Genomic DNA, 26,504 nt, shown 5'->3' with positions numbered 1-26,504 from the left:
TTATGTAAGCAATCATGAATTTCATTCCTTGATATCTGGAAAGAAATCTGGAAAGAAGGTGGACCAATTTACATAAGGAAGCCAGGCTTTCTGGGAGAGGAACAATGAAGACTCTTATTACATGACAGAAGGGTAGGTTGGGGTGGACCTGATTAAAATCCCTTGGCAGGAAATGTCCCCAGGACCCAAAGGGGCACCAACCTGGAGGAATGAGAAAGATGTACTGACTAAGTGGCTTAACACAGGAACCTCAGGGTTGATGATTAAAGTTTGGTTCTTTGTAACATGTGGCTGGTTGGGAAACCTCATTAGAATCATCCTGATATATTTTAGGAACCCATGGCTGATATGAGTGTCAACCTCAGCTCTTGGTCAGCAGCCCCACTGCTGTCTGGGAGGGACTGAAAACCAGCGGGGCATCCCTGTAGCAGTCCCGCACATCTTCCAAGCAGTGTGAGACCAGTGGTCAACAGCAACACCTGGTGGCAGCCACCAAAACTGCATGGCTGATCTACTGATCAAACTCACTCTCCTACCCACTCTTGCTGGGCACCTGGCAACTAAAATGATCCTCTTTGGCCTGACTAAATTCCAAAGTATATGGAATCAAGGTATATGGAAGCTTGAGCTTGAAAAGTTAAAAGAGCTGTGGCTGTTTTTGACCCTCAGCTGGTGAAGCAAGTCACAGTGACTATGTTTAACTACACACTGACCTTGGCAATTAAAATGCTATGCCCACAGTATGCACACAGAGACCCACACCCATTCATGTGCACAATTTCACACAAATGCGCATGGTCCACCCACAAAATGTCACCCACGTATTCAAACCCACAAACCTGGCCTTTCCCAACCTTTCCCCGTGGCTCCTCCACCATCCTTACCCCACTGGGTCCCTGAGGAGAGCAGCAGGCCAGGCGGATGGAGCTGTTGACGGAGGCAAGTTGTTCCCGAAGACTTTCCACCTCCCGCTGGGCAGCCTCGGCTCGCTGGGAAGGAAAATGGGGCAAGTGTGGTTAAGAGGTGAGCGGGGCCACACGGGATCCCACCCTGGCCCTCCACTGCTTCCCTGCACCGTCTCAGGCAGCAGCTGGGAAGGCAGGTCTGAGGGCCTGGGGTCCTCCTTTCTGGGTCCTGGACCCTTGAGTTGGCTCTTGGTTTCCCTGGTGTGTATCCAAGAGGAGCTAGAACATTCCCTCTTCACTAGGGCAGGAAGGGAGATGCTGTCTTGATGTAACTGGCAATTTTTCACACGTTCCCTGGCCACTTCTGTCTGCCAAGTAAACTTCAGGCCTGGCTAGTCAAAAGGCCAGAGTTTGTCCCCAGCTCCTGTGCCATATGGTGTCTGCAGAGGTGGCTCACAAGCTGTTGCAGGCCCCTGGGCAAGTTACTTCCCCTCTCTGAGTCTTAGTTTTCCTTTTGTGAAATGGGGGCAATGAAACTGTAGAGGAGTGTTGAAATACATCTAAAATCAGAATGCCACAGTTTACTAAACTGAATCTTAACTCTTCAAAAATTTCTAAGAAAAAGCCTGGAAGGAAGCATCCAAATGTTAACAATGTAGACTTGTGGCCTGGAGAGAAATCTGTACTTTGTCTTTCTTTCTGGTTGTATGACCTTGGGCAAGAAACTTCATATCCCTGGCCTCAGTTTCCCTGTCTGTAAGATGGGCATTATAAGAGCAACTATCTCATAGGGTTGTTCTGCAAGTAAGTGATTTGGTAAAATACAACTCATTAGGTATCTCATCTTGATGCCTGACACATACAAATGTGTCAACAACTGGTTTACTTTATTAACAACAACAGGGTGTATGGGATCTTGAACTATGGAAAATTAAAAGAGTTGCAGTTGTATCTTGACCCCCAGCTGGTGATGCAGGTCATAGCGATTAAGTTTAACTTACACACTGACCTTAGCAATCAGGATGCTGTGCCCACTATACGCGCACAGAGATGCACACACATCCACGCACACATTTCATTGATTTATGTTTTAACTGATTTGTTTGTTTATTAGTATCCTGCCTTGTTCCAGGAATGGTTCGAGTTAGGAGTCAGTTTTGTTTTGGGAGAGGTTTTGGGCGTGTGGGGTTGTAGAGGAAACATTTTTATGTTTCCACAAAGGGCATTCTGAGCAAATGTGACTGAAACTTGGGATCTAGGCTAAAAGACAGGCCTTGGAGTTAATACATGACTGATTAGCTAGTGAGAACTCCAGAAAGATTCACCTCCTGGGAGATATCTGTTGACATTTCAAGGGGGGATGAGACCCAGACCGTGGAGACACCCCCTGGCTTGTAAAGCTGGGTTTAAAGCTACTAGTTTTATCTTCCCCTGGAGAGAAGTATTTATATTCCAAATGCTAGGAACCCAGGATCCTTGCCCTTCTGTTCGTCACGATACTTCAGAGTCGATTTCTCTCCCTTTCTCAGAACGTCCCTCTACTATACTACACAACCACCCAGATTCATATTTGGGTGGTTCCTTGCCTACAGCACAAACTCTGGTGCATGTAGGAGGATATCTGGTTCTCGTCTTGTCACCCCAGGGGGAGAACTGGGGCAAACTGGCATGGTCTTTACTATACAAGTCCTAAGGATCTGCTCCGCTCCAGAATCCTCTTGTTCACATTTAGGGTAGTATTAATAAATAGATATTAAAGGCTAATATGATGACATTTACTTTTTTCTCAGTACTCTACAACGAGCAGGTTTTAGTTTGATACTCAGGAAAAAATAAACATTATTAAACATGCTTCCTATTCAAACTACTCTAAGATCGCTCTTCTTAAGCCTCTTTGATTGGCAGAGATCCAAAAGTCTGACGACACACAGTGCTGGTGAGGCTATCGGGAAACGGGCCCTCTCAGACCTTGCCGGAGGGAGTGTGAACGGGCACAACCCCATGGAAGGCAGTTTGGTCACATTTGCCAAATTATAAACGCACAGCTCTTTCACCCAGCGGTTCCACTTCTAGGAATTTGCCCCATACAGTGGCTTGGGTATGTATGAAATGATATCTGTACAAAGTTATTCACTGCAGTGTGGAGGATGATGGTAAAATACTGGGAATACCATAAACGTTCATCGATAGGGTATGAGTTAGACCAGAGGTTGGCAAACTGCAACCTGCTGCCTGTTTATGTAAATAAAGGTTTACTGGAACACAGCCATGCCCATTTGTTTCCATATCATCTATGCTTCACTCTACCACTGCAAAGTTGAATAGTTGTGACAGTGACTTGCAAGGCTGAAAATATTTACTCTCTGGTCCTTTATAGAAAGTTTGCCTTCCCCTGGGTTAGATGATGGTGTGTCCATGTAGTGCAATACGACACAGCTGTGAAACAGAAGGAACTGCTTTATATACCGATACGGAACAAGCTCTATCTAAGACACATACATGGAAAAAGTAAGGTTCAGGAGGGTGTATATAGTATTAATAATAATTATTATTTTTTAAGTTGCTAATTATTCTCTTAAGGATATGCATACCAAGGTTGTGATGATTTCTTTCTTTTATTTATTTATTTTTGGTCATACGGCATGTGGGATCTTAGTTCCCCAACCAGGGATTGAACCTGGGCCCTCTGCATTGGAAGCGTGGAGTCTTAACCACTGGACTGCCAGGGAAGTCCCTCATTTTTGTTTTAGAAAGGGGTAAAAGTAGATGTTCATGGGCTTGTGAAGGGATCTCTGGGAGGAGACCCCAGACACTGTAACAGAGGTTGCTGGGGAGAGGGGAACTGGCGGCAGGTTCAGGGAGGGGAGATGGAGTTTCCCGGCTATGCCCTAATGTACCTTTTTCAGTTTTGAACTAAGTAAATGGATTACCTATTCAAAAAATTAACCTAAAAAACATTATTCTTTTCCAACCTTCCTCTGCAGGAGGGAGCACCCTGTCCCTAGGCTGGCACAGCCAGGCATCCAGGCCTTTGCCTCTGTTGTGCCCTCTGCCTGGAATGCCACTCCTCAAGAGAAGAGCGCCTGGGCTTTAGAACCCAGCTGCAAAGTGTCCTCCTAGGAGGCCTCCCTCAACCACCCCTGGGGAAATGACCACTTGCCCTGTCACACTGCTGACCCCTCCTGGCCATGCCCCTGGCTGCTGGTGTTGCAGGGGACCGGGGAGAGATGCAGTAGGCCCGCAGGACTCCAGACCGGACCCTTATGGCCACATCTTACCTCCTTTCAAAGTCCTGCCCAACTTTGTCCCACAGATGGCAACACATCTGAAGCCAGAGGAAGGCAGGACGTGGGAACCCCATTTATAAATGTGAAAACTGAGACTCGGAGAGGCTGAAGGACTTACAAGGACCCGGGCTGGGACTAGGATGTGGGGCCCCCAGGGAAGGTTAGGGTCCACACAGTGCCTGCCTGGTGATCGAGTGAGGAGGTTGGTGGAGACCCCAGGTGGGGATGGAGGGAGAGAAGCAGCTCCGGGCTTGTCCCTCGTCACCACCCTCGGCTCTATGGAACATAGCTCCTCACTCAGTCTGGTTGAGAGAGACCCATGTCCCAGCTTAGCCTGGGGATGGGCCTGGGATCTCTGGTCACTGCTCTGCCTTCCTCCCACGGGGAAGGGCACTTGTCATGCTCTGCAGGCTGCTTCCTGGCCTTTACCAGGGCCGTCCCGTGCCTGGAATCCATCCCTCTAGTCTCAAGTTACTTGTCAGGTCTCAGCTCCACGACCCTTCCATGGGATGTCTTCCCTGACCCCTGAGTCTGGGGCTGGTGCCCCTTCCCCAATTGTTGCTGCCTGCATCACCCTATTTCTGAGTGTTCTGTCTGTATCCCACCCTCCTTCCTCTGGGAACTCAGGGGCTGGGTCCCGGACAGCTCCCAGCCCCAGCACTCAGCATGGCATGTAGTTCAATTAATATTGATTCAGCTCAGCTTCCTCCTCTCCGCCTGGCCCAAGACCCCCACCCCGGGGAGAATGAGCCCCCAGCACACATCTCCTCACCTGATTAGCTTTCTCCAGGTTGGTCATGATCAGGCCGACTTCATCTGCCCTGAGACAGAAAGACGAGGCCCTGAGGAAGGGATTCTGGCAGCCACCAGGGCCCCCGACACTCCTGAAACCCCCCAGCCCCTGCCAACCCAAGGGTCTTGCAATGGGGCCCTCGAGCAGGCTGCCTTCCATCCTTCCTACTGGAGAGAAACCAAGCTGGGGGGGCAGGGAAAGAATCCAGGCTGGGGGGAAATGAAAAGGGGCCTCAGCACTGGACCCCTTCCAGGCAGCCTGGCCTCCATCTCCCCCAGGGGTCCACTCTCTGAAGGTGCCACAGAGCTACACCTCCCAGCCTTTGCCTCTGCTATGCCTTCCACCTGGACGTCTTCCTCAAGAGAACAGGGCCTGAGCTTTACACCCAGCTGCAGAGTGTCCTCCTAGGAGGCCTCCCTCAACTACCCTCATTTATTTTGCTGCCTCACCACCCCCCTGGGTTGTCAGCGCCTAAAGGATCGGGACAGGCCTCATCCACCTCGGCTGCCCCTCTGCCTAGCAAGGGGTGGGGCCACAAGGGGCCTGCAGGGAGCATTTGGTGACTAAAAGCCACACACGTGCTACACGCATGTTCCAGTTCAAGGCCTTCTTTGCATAAGCTGTTCCCACTGCCCACAGCACCTTTCCAAGCATTCTTCATGTGGCCATCTCCTTCCCATCTTTGAGATCTCATTCTGAAGGTCATCTCCTCAGGGAAGTCCTCCCTGACTACTCTGGATAATAGGACCCACCCCTCCATGTTATTCTCTCTTGCTGCTCCTGTTTTTTCCCTTCATAGCATTTACCATGTGGCCACAACAGTGTCAGGCATACAGTAAGTGCTCAATAGTGTCTGTGAATGAAAGACTTTATTCCTGTACATCAGCTAGTGTCTGTCTCCTCTCCTTGACTGAGGACAGGCCCATGTTCTGGGGTTTCCTCCAGGGACCCAGCATAGCACTGGGTAAACAGTAGGTGCTAAATTGTAGATTAAGTGATATCTTAAAGCCTGAAGAAATGTTGAGTCCAGATTAATTTAAGTTAATGACACTTGGCCCTGAGGGTTGGACTGTGAACCTGGGGAGTGGGGACAGCCCCTAGAGGCTGGGGCAAGGCAGAGGCCCATGACCAGCAGAGTCTGCTTAGCTGGAAACCCAGAATGTCCTTTATAGCTTGTGCTACACGGATCGCACCACAAATAAATGGTGAACAGCTGTGTGCCTATGCGGGTGTGGAGCAGAGAGTACTTAATTCAATGGGTGTCTCAGGTAGAATCCGAGGGAGAATATCAGAAAGAGGAGGCATGTCTAGAGGGTGAGAGGCAGGAGGCATGTCTGGGAGAGTCAGAGGGAGGAGGCATGTCTGGGAGGGTCAGAGGGAGGAGGCATGTCTGGGAGGGTCAGAGGGAGGAGGCATGTCTTGGAAGGTCAGAGGGAGGAGGCATGTCTGGGAGGGTCAGAGGGAGGAGGCATGTCTGGGAAGGTCAGAGGGAGGAGGCATGTCTGGGAGGGTCAGAGGGAGGAGGCATGTCTTGGAAGGTCAGAGGGAGGAGGCATGTCTGGGAGGGTCAGAGGGAGGAGGCATGTCTGGGAAGGTCAGAGGGAGGAGGCATGTCTGGGAGGGTCAGAGGGAGGAGGCATGTCTGGGAGGGTCAGAGGGAGGAGGCATGTCTGGGAAGGTCAGAGGGAGGAGGCATGTCTGGGAGGGTCAGAGGGAGGAGGCATGTCTTGGAAGGTCAGAGGGAGGAGGCATGTCTTGGAAGGTCAGAGGGAGGAGGCATGTCTGGGAGGGTCAGAGGGAGGAGGCATGTCTGGGAGGGTCAGAGGGAGGAGGCATGTCTGGGAGGGTCAGAGGGAGGAGGCATGTCTTGGAAGGTCAGAGGGAGGAGGCATGTCTTGGAGGGTCAGAGGGAGGAGGCATGTCTGGGAGGGTCAGAGGGAGGAGGCATGTCTTGGAAGGTCAGAGGGAGGAGGCATGTCTGGGAAGGTCAGAGGGAGGAGGCATGTCTGGGAGGGTCAGAGGGAGGAGGCATGTCTGGGAGGGTCAGAGGGAGGAGGCATGTCTTGGAAGGTCAGAGGGAGGAGGCATGTCTGGGAGGGTCAGAGGGAGGCGGCATATCTTGGAGGGTCAGAGGGAGGAGGCATGTCTGGGAGGGTCAGAGGGAGGAGGCATATCTGGGAAGGTCAGAGGGAGGAGGCATGTCTTGGAGGGTCAGAGGGAGGAGGCATGTCTGGGAGGGTCAGAGGGAGGAGGCATGTCTTGGAAGGTCAGAGGGAGGAGGCATGTCTGGGAGGGTCAGAGGGAGGAGGCATGTCTGGGAGGGTCAGAGGGAGGAGGCATGTCTGGGAGGGTCAGAGGGAGGAGGCATGTCTTGGAAGGTCAGAGGGAGGAGGCATGTCTGGGAGGGTCAGAGGGAGGAGGCATGTCTTGGAGGGTCAGAGGGAGGAGGCATGTCTGGGAGGGTCAGAGGGAGGAGGCATGTCTGGGAAGGTCAGAGGGAGGAGGCATGTCTTGGAGGGTCAGAGGGAGGAGGCATGTCTGGGAAGGTCAGAGGGAGGAGGCATGTCTGGGAGGGTCAGAGGGAGGAGGCATGTCTGGAGGGTCACAGGCAGGAGACACACCTCAGCATGGCATTCACTTACTTGGATGCCGCCTCCTCATCGTATTTCCGCCGCAGCTCCAGCAGCTCTGTCTGCGTGGCCTTTAACGCTTGGAAAAATTAAAGTGCCGGAGTAAGGCCCTCCACCTCCAGGGAAGTGGAACCCGCTCCCCTTCTCTGGGGCCCGGAAGGCAGAATGAAGCTTGGGGTAGTGAGGAAAGATTTTTCTGTCAGTTAGAACTGGTGACAAGCAGTGAGTTTCCTGCCCCTAGAAGGGCTTCGAGCTGGAGGGAGGGCTGTGGCATGGCCAGGGTGGGGAGGGCAGATGACATGGTTCTCTATGACTCTATGAAGCTCAGGGGACCCAGGTAAGTGGAGGGGGCAGTCTGTCCCGGGACCTGGTGTATGAGCCCCCTAACACCTTTAAGGTCACTCCAGGACCTGGGTGGGGTCGTCCGTGCATGAGCTCACCCACCCTGAGGCCCAGCCCTGGAAGTGAGGGGACGGGAGGGGCAACGAAATCAACAGATACATGTATATTACAACAAATGAGGGATTTCTCATAAAGTTCCAGATTTCTGATTTCTCTAGCAAAATGGAAGGGACTGGCTATACTGGGCAGTGCCTGGCTGGGGCTCAGCAGTGGCCACCTCTTTAGATCAGGCCTGGGTTCGCCAGTTTGACCCACACCCCACCCTTCCCTACTGCATTCCCTAATCCAGCCAGCTTGGCTGCATGCCCGGCTCCTGTAGGCACTGCATTTGTCACCCCGGATTGAATTCTATCTCAAACCCTCTCTCCACAGTAGTACGACCCCCGGGACTGGGGCTCTGATCCCTGCTGGGTAATGTAAGTCTTTCCTCTCCCTTCCCAAACTCCTTTCTTGCCCTCCTGATTCTAGAACACCTGACCCTGTGTTCAGTGTCACTGCCCCCTCCCACTCCCCCTGGGCCTCCTGGTCTGACTGGCTGGGGCGCTGCACGAGGGCAGGGGACATGTGCCAGATACACACCTGAATGTAGGACCTTGATCTTCTCCTCGGCTTCCCCCAGTCTGGCTGCCAAAGTGAAGGCCTGTACTTCCTGAAGGCCCCTGTGAAAAGACCTGGTGTGTGGACCGGCCCATCCTGGCTTCCTGTCCCCTCTCCCACTCCCTGTAAAATCTGCACCTCCGTCTTTTTAATGAGTCCTTAAACATGACACTCAGGCACTTGGCTGCCCTGCTGTTTTGCTGACTGTGTGGCCTCCATTAGAGCTGGTGCCCAGTTAAGGTTCTGTAGCAGCCAGTGACCTTGCCTCTCTGGGCCTCAATTTCCTCATGTATAAAATGGGTTTCTGACGGAGTCTGCCTCAGAGAGTGCTGTGAAGCACGTTCAATGTGGTGCCCAGCACCCAGAGTTCCCTCAGCATCACTGGTAACTATTAGTGTCCCCTTGAGAGGCACTTTTTTTCCCTTTTCTGTGGCAGGAGTTTGGGAAGCACCCCCAGCCCACTGTGGTCTAACTTGGGTGTGATGCAAGCATCCCAGCAGAGAAAGAGGACCCCTAGCTATGCTGGGGGAGGGTTTATGCAAAGCCTGAGCCTTACCTTGGCTGGCTCAGAGACTCTAGGGAAGGAGCCCCGTTTACCTTGATCTTATCCTGCCCCCTCCCCCTCGCTCACTCCATTCCAGCCACACTCCCCTCACACATCAGGCACGTTCCTACCTCAGGGCCTTTGCACTGATTGTTCTCTCTGTCCCTATATACCTGCAAGGCTCCCTCACCTCCTTACGGCTTTGCTCACCTTCTCAGTGAGGCCTCCTCCAACACTCTATTTAAAACTTCAGCCCCCGGGGACTTCCCTGGTGGCGCAGTGGTTAAGAATCCTCCTGCCAATGCAGGGGACATGGGTTCGAGCCCTGGTCTGGAAAGATCCCACATGCTGCAGAGCAACTAAGCCTGTGTGCCACAACTGCTGAGGCTGTGTGCCACGACTACTGAAGCCTGCACGCCTAGAGCCTGTGTTCTGCAACAAGAGAAGACCCTGCGCCGCAGCAACGAAGAATAGCCCCTGCTCTCCGCAACTAGAGAAAGCCTGCGCACAGCAACAAAGACCCAACGCAGCCAAAAATAAATAAAACAAATAACTTAAAAAAATCAAAAAACAAAAAACTTCAGCCCCCATCTTATCCTCTCCCTCTTCTGCTTTATCTGTCATCACAATGCTTATCATGTAGCACACCACTTATCGTTTTTGCTTGTGTTTTCCTCACTAGAAAGTAAACTCCAGGAGGGCAGAGGTTTTGTCCATTTTGTTCACTGCTCTTCCCTAGAACAGTGGCTGGCACACAGTAGGTGGCTCCATAAATATGTGGAATGAAAAAATAAGTGAATGACAGAAAGGATAAATATAATAATCACCATAAAATTGTCCTAGAAAGGCCCTAAGAATGCATATTTTATCACCACTGCACCAATCGTAAAGGCAAACATGTGCTTCTCCCTGTGAGCACTGAGCTAAGCATGTACAGGTGTCATTTCATTCCATTCTTATGGCAGACTAGGAGTTGACACTGCCTGTGACAGTCAGTGTTATACGGCCATTTGGCTGGGCTACAGTACCCAGTTATTCAGTCGTACACTAACACATGTACTGCTGTGAAGGCATTCTGTATGGGGTTATAACATCTACAATCAGTTGATGTTAACCAAAGGAAAATATTCGCAATAACACAGGTGGGCTTCATTCAGTCAGCTGAAGGTCTTAAGAACAAAACTGAGGAAGAAGAAATTCTGCCTCAAGATGGCAGAACTCACGCCCACCTGACAGTTTCCAGCCTGCTGGCTGGCTCAACCAGTTCAGATGCACCAGGCTCAATCGTGTGCGTTAAGTCCTTGAAATACAACTCTTTTTTTTCTTAATATTTATTTATTTGGCTATGTTGGGTCTTTGCTGCGGCATGCGGGCTCTTAGTTGCGGCATGTGGGAACTAGTTCCCTGACCAGGGATCGAACCCGGGTCCCCTGCATTGGGAGCGTAGAATCTTAACCACTGGACCACCAGGGAAGTCCCAAAATACAACTCTTAATTAAAAAAAAATTCTACTGGTTGTTCCTCTGGGGGACCCTGGGTAATATACCACCATTAGCCCCATTTTCTAGATGGGGAAACTGAGGCTCAGTGAGGTGATGTGACCTGCCCAGGGCTGGCCACTGAGCTGCTGATGTGTGGCTTGAATCCAGACCTGCATCTCCATCTCCAACCTGCATCTGGATTCCCAAAGGGTCCTGGGCAGGGGTGACTTTCCAGGTCCCCCCTCCCAGAAGCTGGAGCAGCAGGAGCCTGCCTCTCCTTCCCTCACTCACTTTTGTTTCTCTGCCTCATTTCTCTGCAGCAAAGTTTCTGTCAGGAGGGCTTTGCTGGGAATGCCTGGGAGGCGGCTCCCCTCAGTCAGCGTGGGCCCAGCCGGCGACGTCCCCTCTCTCTGTTCTGGAGGGAGAAAAAGAGGGAAAACCGCCCATTGCTGAGAGTGGCGTGACAGCCAGAGCTGCTTTCTGCAAACCAGATCGATCAACAGTGCTGGGAGAAGAATCAATTTCCCAAACTCAGCGTTGGAGAGAGCGCAGCTGTCAGGACCTGTTGTCACTGCGATCAGCTGGGTTGAGCCTTGGCGAGTGCCTGCACAAGAAAGTCAAACTCCATCGTGCCGGCCTCAGACAGCACACCCAGAGGCTTCCTTTGCCCTCTCAGACCTATTCCTGCCTCCTTGGCCTTCTGTATGATTAAGAAAAATCATGGTAAAATATACATAACATAAAATTCACCATTTTAACCATTTTAAAGTACACAATTTAGTGATACGTAGTATAGTCAAAATACTGTGCAACCATTATCAGTAATTCCAGAACACTGGCATCACCCCAAAAGGAAACCTGTCCCCATTAAGCAGTCGCTCCCCACTCCCTTCCCTAGCCCCTGGCAACCACTGTTCTGCTTTCTGTCACTACGGATTTGTGTATTTTGGATATCTCATAGCACTGGAATCATAACACCTATCCTTTTGTGACTTGATTCTTTCACTTAGCATGTTTTTGAGGTTCATCAATTTTGGACCATGTGTCAGTACTTCATTCTTTTTTTATGGCCGAATAATATTCCATTTCATGGTTATACCGTATTTTGTTTTTTTCCCTTTCATCCATTAATGGACATTTGGATTATTCCCACAATTTGGCTACTGTGAACAGTGCTGCTATAAACATTTGTGTACAAGTTTTGTTTGAGCACCTGTTTTCAATTCTTTAGGGTATATCCCTAGGAGTGGAATGGTTGGGTTACAGGGTAACTCCAGATTTAACTTACTGAGGAGCCACCACACTGTTTTCCCTTCCCCAAAATTGATGGCATACACTCAGATGCTCAGTCATCGCCCCTCACCTGCAGGTGCGCTGGGGCAGGGCCCACGTCAGGTCCATCTTTACAGGCCCTGTGGCAGTTCATTTGGGGATCAGTGTGTGCTTTTGGCACCGAACTCATGGAGAGAGAGTTGCTCAGGGGCCAGCCATTGAGGGTGAGTGGCTCAAGAGTTCCAAAATTTGTTCTCCCAACCTTGGGTCCAAGTGACTCAGTTAAATCCTGTCCTAGTTTTTAAGTTTCTACTGTGATCCTGGCACAGGAGGGTGAGTGTAGAGCTGGGCGGTTTGTAGAGCGAGCCCCTCTACTCTAGAGGCTAGTACAGCAGTCAGCTTATAATACACACACACGCACACACACACACACACACACACGTGCACACATGTACTGGGAACGTTCCAGGTGCCTAGGCCACAACAGTGAACAAAAAGGCAAGTCTTGACCATCATGATGCAGAATAACAAGTGTCCTCAAGGAGAAACATAGCCCAGGACCAAGGTCAAAAACTTCTGTTCTGATTCCCCACTTGGCCACCTGCGGCTTCTGTGACTCAGTTTCCTCATCTGTAAAATGAGGCCAATGACACCTCAAAAGATTGATGCCAGGAGACAGTGAGATGCTGTGTGAAAGGCACACTGCACAGAGCAAATGCTCTCAAGAGGCAATTTCCACAACTACTATTATTCTTACAGAAGGAAGTTTGATGGCCCACCACCTGTTTTGTCAATAAAGGATTATCGAAACAAAGCCATGCCTACTCATTTACATACTATCTATGGCTGCTTTCACCCAGAGTTAAGTAGTTGTGACAGAAACTACATGACCTGCAATACCTGCAATCATTACTTTCTGGCCCTTTTCAGAAAAAGCTGGCTGACCTCTGAGGTAAATCCTACTCTTTCGTTCCTTAAACAAGGATCCCTTCACCTGACTCCCCCAATTCTCTGCTCAATTTTTTCCCCAAAGTCTTTCCCACCAACTGACATACTATATATTTTGCTAACATTTATTGACACTCAGTCCCTCCCTCTAGAAGGTCGGCATGATGAGAGCAGAGATTTTGGTCTGTTTTGTTCCTGGCTGTGTCCCCAGTGCCTATGACGGTGCCTGCAGGTCAATGCACATCCAGACCTTGGACGGCCACCAATGGCTTTCACTTGCTATTGGCTCCTCCCTATGGTGACCTCCTACCTCACCTTCCAGAGGTAAGCACCATGCTGAATTTTGTTCACCATTCTCTTGCTTTTAAACATTTTTATCACAACATATGTACACCCAAACATTATTATTTTTAGCTTTGCTAGTATCTTAACTTGTCTCATTTGGGGCTGAGACAGTGCTGTGTTCACTACATCCTATTTCCCTCTCCTTCTGGGCACACAGCCAGACTACATTTTCCAGCCTCCTTTGCAGCAGGGATGTGGCCAAAAGTGATGTGCGCCACTCCCACCACCTCAGTGTGATCCTCCACATTCTTTCTCTGCCTGTTGGCCAGGTGTCAACACTCACTGTGACTCTGGATGTCGAGGATTGACGATGGCAGGACTACCACAGCCTGGGTCCCTGAATGACTGCGTGGAGTGTCCCCTGCAACTTCCCCTCCCTTCAAATATATTAAGCCTCTGAGATTTGGGGTTGGTCTGTCTCAGCAGAACTGCACCTTAACCCATCCCACATCTAAAATTATGATAGAGTTGAGTTCTCTGCCCCCCTTCCCCCACAAGGGTGGCCGAGTTTGGCTGCCAAAGATCCACAGCCCATTTGTTTATTATGGACATCCTGTGAAAACCTTATCAGTACCTTTGGGGCCGAGGAGCTCAGGGTGTCTCTTCCACGAACTGTGGAGCTCTCGCCGCGGCTGCCCGCTGGGGTCGAAGCTGGGGGACTGCAGTCTGTCGTCTGGGCTGCGTGAAGCCTCAAACACAGGCACGGGGTCTGCACAGAGAGAGGAGGACAGGGGTGGTGGGAGCCATGGGGGTCAGGGGGTGCCCCGGCTGAGGCCACAGGGCCAGGGAGCTTGGGTGGGAGGAAGCATCCACAGGAGCCATCTGGAATCGCTCTGGTGGCTTAGGGGAGCAACGTGGACTTCCTGCTTTATGAGGGAGCAGATCTCCAGGCACCTGCTCCGGAGAGCATGTGCCATCCCCATGGGTGTGGCTGTCCTGCCCAGCTGGGAATAATAATAACAATTATCATAATAACTTCATTTTCCTGATTCTAGATGCCATCTGTGGTGGCCACGAGATTGTGTCCTGCACACCTCCGACCACAGGGAACATCACTTAGCAAGGACCCTAGCAGGCACACTCTGAAATCCATCAGTTCAAGCCTAGCCTTCTCATGGGACTTCCCAGACAAGGCCTGCAGGCAGCGAGGGTAGAGGCAGACCTGCTCCTGGGGGACACAAAACTGCTCTGAGGGCTGAGGACCGGCCCGTGGCCTTCCCCAGTGCTCCCTTCCTTAGGCTATAATGCGGTCTCGATGCTTCCACCCAGTTCCCCACCTTTCCTAGCTCCCTCCCTATTTTCCTTCACCCGAGGTTCCCTAATAGCATCTTTGCACATATAACCCTTGGGGTGCTTTTCAATGGATCTGGGCCAACACACCATCATTTGTGACACTTGTGGCCGATTAAATAATAGTTTTTCTGGGGGCGAGATATACACCTGGATATAAGATGTCTCCGTATTTCCCAATAGCTAAATTGAGGACTCCAGGTCCTTCCACCTGGAATTCTGTCCCCAATCCCACCCTGTCACCTAGCAAGCACTTCATCTTCCTTCAGATCTAGAATCCAACACCTCTTCTTCCAGCAACTCCCCACCTGGGGCAGGAGGTTTGGTGTAGCATCTTCCATGTTACAAAGCCAGTCCCTGGGAATAGGTTCCCACGATGCACCCAGCATCCCCTGGAGGCTGGCCTGGATCTAACTTGTTTTCACATATGAGGAAACTGCTCAGAGAAGCCAGGTGACTTGCTGAAGAGTGGAGGAGAGACTCAAGTCTGGGTCTCTTTCTCTGATGCCACAAAGACTTCCTGTCCCAGTGGTGTGGATATTTCGACCCCAGTAGTTGCAGGTAGGTAGGTGTTCATGGGGTCCCAAGAAAGCCAGGGCCTCCTCGCTTCAGACCAAGGGGGCTGGTCTGGTCCACATTTTTTCTAATGCCTCAGAGCCCTCTCTCTTCCTGGCCCCTCCTTTGGGATCTCCCACCAGCATCTGCTTGGCCATTGTTCTCTGCTGGTGTGGACCCTGGAGTCAGATGTCCCTGGTCCTGGTCTAATCCATACTTGCTTCTTAGGATTGCTGTGTGACCTTGGTAAATGGCGCTACCTCTCTGTGCCTCACAATAAAAGTACTGACCTCGTGGGCCTGTGATGAAGATTCATGTAAAGTGCTCAACACGGTGCCTGGCACTTGGTCAGCTCAGGACAAATGGAAGCCCTCACTATTATTCCTGCCCTTCTGAGTGCAAGCCACACTGACCTTCTTCTCTCAGTCCCTCAAATGCACCTTCCCACCCCAGAGACTTTGTATGGGAGGGAGCCTCTGCCAGGAACACCCTGCCCTCCCCTATCCCTTTCAGCTAGTTAATGCTTACTCATCTTAGCAACTCAAATGCCAATTCTTCCAGGAAGCCTTCCCTGACCAGTCGGTCTTCTAGTATGAGCTCTCCCAGCTGCCTGCACCTTTCCTTCACAGCACTCACTGTACTTCCAATTTTCATTGATTTGCAAGTGCACCTAATTAATACCCGCTGGACTGCAAACTCCACAACAAGGCAGGGCTGGGACTGCATCTGTTCTTGCTCCTCCACTGGACCCCTTGTGGGGTGAATGAAGCCTGACCCACAGTCCAACCCAATAAATATCTGCTGATGGAAGAAACAGGGCAGAGCCTATACTTGGGGACCTTCAGGTCTGGTTGGAACAAGGCCACCTCTGCATTTTATCCCTCTTCTCCCGCCTGTTTGTTTAGGTGGTGGGAGGCTCAGACAATGGGTGTTTGTGTCGAGGTAAGCAGGTGCACGGGAACGCTGCTGCTGGCTTTCCTCTGTCAGCACTCCCCCATGCCCCGTCATTAGGCAGGGGCTGCTCAGCAGGGTATGCCATTATGTCTCCCCGGGCTGATGTAATTATACATTGACATAATTAACCCAGCAAGCGCATTAGGCAGGCCAGCTAAAAATTCATCTATAATTATTTGTTGTGTGCATGCTAATGAGTCCATCTGCACTGCCTTTGTACAACACGGACAAATTAATTTACAAGTCTGGATTTTTTAATAAGTTCAGGGAAGCGCTTCCTATTGTGTCCTGGTTTTTGAGAAAGGAAGAAAAAGGCGACAAGCGCTTGCCGGGGTCAGGGAGGTTAGATAAACACGGGAGGCTGCAGCTGAGAGCGGCATGGAGGGCTCGCTCTGGTTCCAAGGAGGTGGGAAACATCCAGCTCATGGCTCAGGGGCCGGCTGGCTAGGAGCCTGTCCAAGCCAAAAGATGATGCTCGGGTGAAAAAGGATGTCATTTACCCCACTCCCAGGGATCAGAAATTGATGTTTGTTCTGCTCGGAGGCAGTGCAGTCATCCCTTGCTGCCTTGTGCTCTTTGTCCAGGGGAAGCTGACCGCAGGTGGCCTCCTGCAGAGACTGGAGGAGGTGGGTGGCGAGTGGACACTCAGTACGGGGTCAGCGGGTTCCAAGGCTCTCTTTGCCTTCATTTGCCAGTACAGGGTAGAACAGAGTGGTTAAACTCTCAGAACATGAAGTCCAGCGCTGGTCTTGAGCCTCAGTTTCCCCTCTTAAAAAGTCAGAAAATATTACAGTTTCTACTTCTCAGAAGTTACTACTGGGAAGACTGAAAAAGATTACTGAGAGAGGCAGCATGATTTAAGGACTGCTGGTGTCAGCTCCAGCTCTAAACTGGCCACGTGACCTTTGGACAGTTAACCTCTCCAAGCCTCCATTTTCTTATCTGTAAAATGGGGCTGCAAGGATTGAATGAGAGAATGTGTACAGAGATTTGCACAGTGCTGGGTGCACAGTAGGGCTTGATAAGTGTTGGCTACTGTTATTACCCTGAGAGGGGGCAGCACACCGTCCCGTGACGTTCTAGGAGCTGTTGTCTACGTGGCAAAACTCCACGGAGACTCACGACAGGGTAAGCCCTCATATACTCTCATCAGTGCCTGGGAGACTCAGAATCCAGTAATCCTGCATTGAGTTCCACTCAGGGACTCAAAGGCTCCAGCTTAGAAAGTCACACTGAGGAGGGACAATTTGTCAAGTGTCTAACACCCCTACCCCAGTGCACAGTTGGGGAAAAGTGGGGTCCCATGACTTCCCTGAAGTCTGCCAGTGAGTTGGTGATAGGGTCAAGATGGGGCCTTGGGCCTCGGCCTCTTCTTCCCACACTGTGCTTCCTCCTAGATCCCCAATTTGAGAGAGGAAGTCGGGGAAGGTTCAGAGGACTCAGCTGAAGTCAGGCTGTGGCCAAATCCTAACAGCCAGAGCACTTTAAGTCGATTAGAATCCAGACAGTCTTCACCACAACACTGTTAGTAGGTCTGTTGTGTTCCCATTCTATAGATGGGGAAACTGAGGCATGGGGGAGTGAAATCACTTCCCCAAGGTGAGGCCCAATAAGGTAGATGCTGCTATTTCCATTTTCCAGACAAGGAAATGAAGGCCCAGAGAGGAGATTCTATGTGCTCAAGGTCGCCGAGCTCAGAAGTGGCAGGGGTGGGATTTGAACCCGGAGTGCCTGGTGACTCTTTGTAGTGGGCTAAGCTGCCTTGAGGCAGGGCATGGGGGATTATTAGGCCAGAAGCACAAGAATGAGGGCACTGTTCTTGGCCTTGCCACAGGCTTGCTGTGCGACCTTGGACAAAGCATCAGACTTCTCTGGGCTCCAAATTTCTATCACAAGTATCCCTGAGGCACACACTCAGTCAACATTGGTTATCACCAGATAGGGGTGTGGTCCTGCCAAAGTGAGTGCTTTTGGCCCTGGGCCTATTCCTTGGCGCTGGGATGCTCAGGGAGGGTGATTATTAAACGCCTTCATAGCTGAACTTGACACTTGATGTTTGAACATTGTGAATCCTCCAAATTCCCAAAGCCACTCTCAGATAAAGGGGGAGAGGGACAGGTTGGGAGGCTGACGGTCAAATCCTGGCTGTGACAACTTTAGGGAAAGTCACTTAGGTCCCCTGAGCCTCAGTTTCCCCCTCAGTAAAACACGGATAACAACAGGACCTACTGTAGAGGGCTGTGCAGGGACTCCATGAGCACGCTGAGCCCCTGTGACAGTGCCTGGCACCTAACAGAGTCTAAGTGAGCGTTACCCTTATTCTTATGACTTGTGGCAGTGTGAGATGTGCCACCCAGCTCTCCCTTCAAGAAAGAACGTCCTGCGAGGAGTTGGTGACAGTCTCCAGGAGCAGCACCTTCGGATACACTGCAGTGTTTGTTTGGAAGCCAGGTTTCCCCAGGCCTGCTCCCAGCCAATGACCGAGCAAGACAGGGACAGTAGGGCTGGGCCATTCCTGCCGATGCTGGAAAAGGCAACCTAGTATTATAGACTAAAATGTTTTCCCCCAAACCCATATGTTGAAGCCTTAACCCCCGATGCAACTGTATCTGGAGACAGGGCTTTAAGGAAGTAATTAAGGTTAAATGAGGTCATTAAGAGTGGGGCCCAATCTGATAGGACTGGTGTCCTTACAAGAAGAGGAAGAGACACTAGAGCTTTCTCCCTCTGCACGTGCAGAAAGGAAAGGCCATGTGGGGACACAGTAAGAAGGCAGCCATCTACAAGCCAGGAGAAGAGTTCTCACCAGAAACCAACCCTGCTGGTACCTTGATCTTGGACTTCCCAGCCTCCAGAACTGTAAGAGATAAAATTCTGTTGTTTAAGCCACCTAGTTTGTGGTGTTTTCTTATAGCAGCCCGAGCAGACTACTGCATCCTGCTTTGGGGCTCCTGTTAGTTTTAGCTTGGCTGAGACTTCTTCAGAGCTGTACTGCAGTTTGAGGTTCCTCCTACCAACCCTCCTTCCTTCCCTCTCTCCCTTCCCAGGTGTTAGACCAGCATCACCAAGTGAACGCTCTCCTGGTCTCCTCTCCCTCTCCTTCATCCTTCACAGGCATCTTCCCCAATAAATCTCTTGCACATCCGGTGCCATCTTGGCATGTGAATGCTTCCAGAGGACCCAAACCAATATGTGATTACTCTTTTGCCTCTCAGAGCCTCAGTTTACTGGTCTGTAAAGTGGGGATAGTCACAGTGCCTCTCCTGTGGAGCTGCAGCTAGACTCTGGAGTCTGTGGGTGTGGAGCCCATGTTGAGGTGCTGGTACATTCCACAGTGGTGAATCTAAAGTGGGCAGAGCTCACAGGGGGACCTATGAGTCCATGCACCTGCTTCACTCAGCAAGAGTTTGTTGAGCATCTATCTGTGGGGGGCACAGTAGTGACCCTGTCTATGTGTAGCTGACATCCCAGTCAGATAATATGGATGGGGAAAGGACTTATCTTAAGAGCATTAGAAAGTGACATGTTCTAATTCGCAATTTTTCAAAGGCTCATCCAAGCTGCTGCAAGAAAAATGGGCTGTAGAGGGAGCCAGTCAGAGGGCTACAGCAATAGTCCAGGCAGAGATGCTGGGGGATCAGGGCGGTGGCAGGAGGAGTGGGGGGAAGTGCTCAGACACAATAGGTAGACAGGAAGAACTGATGGGGTGTGGTGTTCTAGGCTGAATAGCATTTCCCCAAATTCATGTCCATCCAGAACTTGTGAAACTGACCTTATTTAGAAACAGGGTCTTTGCAGATGAAATCAAGTTAAGATGAGGCCGACTGGATTAGGGTTGACTAATCCAATGACTGGTGTCTTTACAATAAGAGGAGAGGACACAGAGGGACAACACACAGGGAAGGCCCTGTGAAGACAGAGGCAGAGATTGAAATGATGTGTCTACAAGCCAAGGAATGCCAACGATGGCCGGCCACCACCAGAAGCTAGGAGAGAGGAATGGAACAGATTCTCCCTGTGCGCCTCCACAAGGAACCAACACTGCCAACACCTTGATTTTGGGCTTCTGGCCTCCAAAACCGAGAGAATAAATTTCCATTGTTTTAAACCATCCAGTTTATGGAAATTTGGCATGGCAGCCTCTGAAAACTAATACATCGTGTGTACTCTGGAGGTTCAAAGTCCAAAATCAAGGTGCTGGCAGAGCTGTGCTCTCTTGATCTGTTCCACGCTGTCTCCTAGCTTCTGGTGTCGCTCGCAATCCTTGGCATTTCTCAGCTTGTGGTGGCATCACTTCAATCTCTGCCTCTGTCATTGCTTGGCCCTCTTCTCTGTGTATCTCTCTCCTCTTCTTATAAGGACACCAGTCATGGTGGATTAGGGTCTCACACTAAGGACCTTCCCTTTTCATCATCACATCTGCAAAGACTCTATTTCCAAATACGGTCACATTCACAGGTACCAGGGGTCAGGACTTCAACATATCTTTTGGGGGCACACAATTCAACCTATAATACGTGGCAACTGGCTGGATACCAACTGTGAGAAAGGCAGGACTAAGGAGCTGCTAGACTCCAAGTTTCATAGGAAGGAAGTTCTTACTTAAGCCTAGCCTACTTCCCTCCTGCTGCACCCATTTCACCAGTCGTCCAGGAAGACAAGTGTGCTTCATAAGACAAAGCAGCAGGTGCTGGGCTCTGATCCTCCTGTATGTTCATCCTCTCCAACTACTGAGGAATAGGGTGGTGGGTTGAGTATGGTCCCTGCTCTGAAGAGTGCATAGCAACGATGATCACTTATTTCTCCAAGCATATTCCATTCTTTATTTCCTCCCCACAGAATTCCTAGACTTTATGGCACGTGGGTAAACTCATTTCTTCCCAGCTCCCCCATCTGGGAGAAATCCACGGAAGTCTGAGCTACATTGCTGGGGATTGGGTTAGGTAGAAAAAAAATATTAGCATTCAGAGGACTGGAAGATTCTGCCAAGTTAGGCGTAAGTAAAATGCTCAGCTGGGGTAGCTGACACATCCAAGGGCTTCCTGCTTACTTTGTCCAACTGGTATTAGTTGATGCATCAGCTAAACGTCACTGGCTGCTCTTACAAATACAAAGTGAAAGAGACAGAAATGACAGCAAATCTTTGAAATGTTGGGAGGTTTCTCAGAGAACCCGACAGTCACAGGGGTCTGGGGGCATCTAGCTTTCATTCCTCAGCAACCCCTTTCTCCCAATGCCTTTCACACAGTAGGTGCTCAAGAAATGTTGCTTGTTTTAAGCATCTAAGTTAGTGGTCATTTGTTACAGCAGCAGGAAAAAACTAATACAGTCTGTAATTCAGCCATTTATTCATTTGTACCTTTTTACTGAGCACCTGCTATGTGTCAGATACCATTTCTTCGGTTGCTAGATACTTCCTGAGCACCTACTTAGGGAAGTTTCTGGGCCCTGGAGATACAGCAGTAAATAAGAGGAAATTCCTGCCTTCCTGGGGTTGACATTCTAGAGGGGAGAGATGGCCAAAGGACAAATAAACCAACGGCCGTAAGGGGGCTGAGAACAAAAACAGCAGGGTTGGGGGAGAGAGTGGCCTGAGGTGTGTGCTTGGGGGCAGTGTGCTAATTGAGGCAGCCTGGTCAGGGAGGTGACATTTGAGCAGAGCCCTGAAGGAAATGAGGAAGCCAGCAGGGGGCTGAGAGAGAATAATCCAGACCCAGGAAGCACCAGGAGAAACAGCTCCCATTAGACCAAGACATGCTGGCACACCATCCTGACCAATCCCCCCTAAGTTACTGTCCCAGAAACACAGCTTAGCTTCATCTTCACAACAACTGACCCGTTTTACTGATGAGGACACGGGGCTCAGAGAGGCTGGCGAAGCCTGGGTAATTCTTGGTGCCAGCTTCACCTCTCCTCCCTGTAGGCTGGTCTGGGTGCTGGTGGGTGGTGACTGGGTTCAGAGCAGGCTCTGGCTCTTCAAACACTAGTTTCTGGTCTTCATCCTCCCAACTCCAGCAAACATTCATTCTGGGGCAGATGGGGCACCCATATCCAGGAAGCTGGGGTAAAGAGCAGACGAGATGCCCACCCAGCATCTTGAGCCAAAAGCTCCAGGGAACTGACATTTCTTCATCCCCACCACCCCCTGCACCCTGACATATGCCAGGTACTTTGCAGATATTTATATCTCATTTAATCTTCAAAACAACCACATGAGACATTGCTATCCTCCTCATTTTCCAGATGAGAAAACTGCAGCCCAGCAGAGGGAAGCCACTTGCTGAAAAAGGCGGAGCTGGATTTGAACCCAGGGTGGCCCAATCGTCAAATGCTGGTGACACGTCACACCTTAAGCTGCATCCACCTGCCCCCCAAAATATTACCAACTTGATATCTGTCCTTACATGATTTGATGTTTTTAACTTAAATATATTTTAAAGGAATATTTCTTTCACTATTGTAAGTAGATCACTGGGATTCTGTATCATAAAAAAGGGGTTTTAACCATTAAAATAAGTACAAAGGAAAAATCAAGAAACTGATGTTATTCAATTCTAGTTACATCCCCATTGCCTGCTCAAGACCTGAGCTTGAGGCCGGCTCTTCCTTGGTTAAAAGGAGAGATTCACAGGTGTTCCCTAGGCATTTAAGATGCTTTAGCACCTGACTGAGACTTTCTCTAGAAGGAACTAAAAAGGTGATACCTGGTGTGCAATGTATTCAAAGTCTGTGTTGCGCCAGGTTCACCAAGGCTGCTCCCTATGTCAGGTGACCCCACTTGGGGAAGCGTGGGGTCCCGCTGACCCCCAGTCTCCAAAGTGACCTGTGTCCCCCTCCAACGTCTGGCAAGCCGCATATCTCAGTGTCAGGAGAAGTGACAGAACATCCCTGTAGCTCCTCATCTGGAGCCAGGGAGCCTGGCTTTCTGCCGGGCTCAGCGCTTCCACTGGAAACCTTTCAGCTGAGACACGTGGCTGCCCAGAGCTGTGAGCGGGACTTTATTTCCCCCACTTCGCTCCTGCAACATACAGACAAGGGCAGTGGCAGCGGGAATTAAACGGCTTTAGATCCAACCTGAATTTAAAAAGCCCAAAACAGGGGACCCCAAATCAGAAGTATCTGACTACATATCCTTTGGATTAGTTAAGCACGTTGGCAGACACGGAAGATCAAATATGAACCATCCAAGGTGGCAGGTCCTGATGGGCATGCGGCGGGGGGGAACGTCATCAGGAAATAGAGTGCCTTTGTCTTACAGCCATCAACTGGCTCTTTATGCATAAACTGCTTAATAAAATGGCTAATTCATTTTGGTTACATCGGATCTAAACCCCTAGAGAATACTGCCAACGGATTTGTAATATTTTAATCTCACACCAGGCTTTCCAAAGCCTTTGTAGGAGGAGATGGGTAGAACATCAACTATTCCATCTTCTACCACTAGCTGACGCTGTTGGTGTTTTTTAAGAAAAGTGTCTATGGGGCTGTGTGGGAGAGTCGTGAATCTAGGGAAAGCTGTCTCATTCCTCCCACTGTGTCCATCTGAAGGAAAGCGGTGCTCAGAGCTTTTTTTAGGAAAGCTGGAGCCGCAAAGGCTGTCCGAGAGGCTGTTTAGAAACACATATATGCAGAAGTATGCGTGTGCCCCTCCAAAGTATCTCTGAGACAGAAGCCTTCTCCCATCTGGGCCCCGGCTCCGGGCGCCTGTGTGGGCAGGAGGTTCAGGCTACTGACGGCGGCAGCGAGCCTAACTTTGATCCTTTAATCCTAACTTTTCAATAGCAGATGGCCTGCCCAGCCCTTGTATGCAAATGGGGGCCGTGCTTTCTTCCCTCCATCGCTAGGGCTGGCTGCTTCCGGGTCTCCGGGCTTAAGCACGGACAGAGGGGCTGGAGAGGGTCTTCCTTCTTGGCACTGGGTGGTGATGTAAGAGTAACACCACCACCAACAGCAATGGCAGCCGCTGGTCTACTGAGCATTTACTGTGCCAGACACCAGCTTAGCGTTTTATACTCTTCACCTTGCTTAGTCCTCCCAGACGTAACAGAAGGTAAGTGTGCTTTTCCAGAGGAGGAAACGAGGCTCAGAGAGGTAGAGCTAGCTACTCAAGGCTGCCCATCCAGGGAGCAGCAGAGCTGGGACTCAAACCCATGTCCATTGTAATAAAAACAAAGCTTCCATAGACTAAGCTGCACAGAAAGTTCCAGGCAGGCAGGAGCAGTGTCTGTTTTGCTTAACACTGTGCCCCTGGTGTTGAGGAGAGTGTCTTTCAAACAGTAGGAGTTCAATGTTTGTTGAATGAATTGCGTGGGGCTACTACTCCGTGCCAGGCACCATGTGAAGTGTTCCCCATTCCCACTGAACCCACCCAATGGGCCTATGATTAGGTGGGATCATTATCCGTATTTCACAAGTGGGGAAACTGAGGATCAAAGAAGTCAGGTGTGACGGGGCTTCCGGGGTGGCGCAGTGGTTGAGAGTCTGCCTGCCGATGCAGGGGACATGGGTTCGTGCCCCGGTCCGGGAAGATCCCACATGCCGCGGAGCGGCTGGGCCCGTGAGCCATGGCCGCTGAGCCTGAGCGTCCGGAGCCTGTGCTCCGCAACGGGAGAGGCCACAGCAGTGAGAGGCCTGCGTACCGCAAAAAAAAAAAAAAAAAAAAAAAGAAGTCAGGTGTGATACAGGATGCAAGATGGCAGAAGGGGGACTGGTCCCACCCTGAGAGGGTCCTTCAGCCTAGAGTCCTGCTAGTGCTCCTCCTGGCATCTCTCTGCCCCCTGAATTTGGAGCTCTGTGACCCAATTTCTCCTCAACAAAAGTACCAGCCTTTGGAGCCCTGGGCCAGGAGGACCAGGTGTACTTGTCTGTTAGGGGTAATGTTCTTCTTCCAGCTAACACATCTGCATTTCTGCAAAGGGCTCATCCTCTCACCCTAGAACCTCTCAACCTACTGGCAGCAAAGACCCTCAGCTGTTTTTCACTGTATTTAGATGTCAAATCTCTAATGGTTTTGTTCCAACCCTTTCAATTTTTTTTTTTTCTTTTTTGGCTGCACTGTGCAGCATGTGGAATCTTAGTTCCCTGACCAGGGATCGAACCCGGGCCCCCTGCATTGGTAGCATGGAGTCTTAACTATTGGACTGCCAGGGAAGTCCCCCAACCCTTTCAATTTTAAAATTAATCCTGCATCTGGGTTTGGAGCCAGGGATCAAGATTCAGGCTCCACTACCTCTCTGCTGTGTGACCTTGGGCAAGTGGCTTGACCTCTCTGAGCCTGCATTGCCTCAGCCACACAGCAGGGCAGGATGGCAATACCTACCTCCAAGGGGCAGAGGGGATAAGTGAAATCCTTTCTGTAAGGGGCTGAGCGCACTGCCTGGCACACAGGGAGCACCGAAGAAACCGCCCCACGAGGATGGTAGCTCATCGTTTAAATTCAAAGGCTGCTCTCCCTGAGGCACCTCTCCTGGCCTTCCCACCCTGAAGCCCTTTTTCTGCTGGGTGTTCTGGCCGTCTGTCTTTGGGTCACGTGGCCCCTGCTGGACTCCAAGGGCAGGGCAGGACTCAAGTTTGAGTTCCCACAGGGCTCAGCACATGGTAGGTGCTCAGAGAATGAGCTGATGAAAAGCCACAGCTGAAACACCTGTCATCCCTTCTGAAAGGGAGCAGCCGTTTATTGAGCACCCACTGGGTACCAGCGTCATGCTGGATGCTTTCCTTTAATCATCTTTCAACCCTTAGCTGCCAGGAGTAGTAAAAATCAGACAGGTGGCCGGGGGAAAGGGCACTCCTGGCAGAAGAAATGGCAGAGGCAAAGGTGTGGCAGAAAATGGGGAGACAATGCCTTTTGAAGTTAAGTACCATCTCTGGAAAATCTGCTGTTAAACTTTTCCTTTTTTATGGGTTAAATAACCTTTTATGTTACCCTTCTGTGCTCCCCTGAGCTCAACAGGACCAAATGGGCAGAGGCATATACAGGGAGGAAAGGAAGGAGGTGAGGGCAGCCAAAGACAGCGATGGGTCTCCCATTACACTAAAATCTGTATTGCCTTTATCTGCAAAGGTGGCTTATCCGCTAGATGGCAGTAGAACTAGTCATTTGGGACAAACACAATGTTAAATTCTTAACTCCCCTTTCTACTTCCATCACCATATATTTCAAATGCTTCAAAGGTTCAAATTTCTAAAAATTGAGATCACAAAAGTACTTGAAAAATCCTACAACCTTCAGGCGAGAGGGTTTTTTTAAAATATGACAATAAATCCAGAAGCCATAAAGCAAAGGTCTGGTAAGATTTCCTACTTTCTGCAAATATTTTATGAATGTCTGCTGTGTATCATATACAAGAGACACTGTACACAAAGTTAAGAAACAAAAGGCAAACTAGGGGAGAAGATATGAAACACATTTACCAGGACAAAGGTTAGTATCTCTAATATACAAAGAGCATCTACAAATCAATAAGAAAATGATCTCTCTGATAGAAAAATGGGCTAAGGG

The 26,504-nt window shown here is 50.3% G+C and overlaps 1 protein-coding gene across 5 annotated transcripts in view; it reads right to left on the bottom strand.

Moving 5' to 3' along the window:
• The window catches only part of CUX2 (cut like homeobox 2), a gene marked incomplete at its 3' end in the record, with an annotated part of 263,117 nt that overhangs the window by 26,884 nt on the left and 209,729 nt on the right, over positions 1-26,504 (bottom strand). For 4 of the 5 annotated variants that reach the window (XM_082641208.1, XM_082641209.1, XM_082641211.1 and 1 more), the window contains exons 5-10: positions 13,779-13,913; positions 10,931-11,054; positions 8,597-8,676; positions 7,628-7,694; positions 4,965-5,013; positions 885-989 (exon numbers count right to left, since the gene is read on the bottom strand). In XM_082641208.1, the coding sequence (XP_082497334.1) occupies positions 885-989; positions 4,965-5,013; positions 7,628-7,694; positions 8,597-8,676; positions 10,931-11,054; positions 13,779-13,913 (560 nt within the window). The remainder of the gene's footprint in view (positions 1-884; positions 990-4,964; positions 5,014-7,627; positions 7,695-8,596; positions 8,677-10,930; positions 11,055-13,778; positions 13,914-26,504) is intronic. The other variant, XM_082641210.1, reaches the window with a different exon arrangement.

This window comes from Mesoplodon mirus (assembly GCF_964341445.2).
Source record: "Mesoplodon mirus genome assembly, chromosome: 13".
Taxonomy (NCBI): domain Eukaryota; kingdom Metazoa; phylum Chordata; class Mammalia; order Artiodactyla; family Ziphiidae; genus Mesoplodon; species Mesoplodon mirus.
This window is presented reverse-complemented; position numbering and strand designations above follow the sequence as displayed.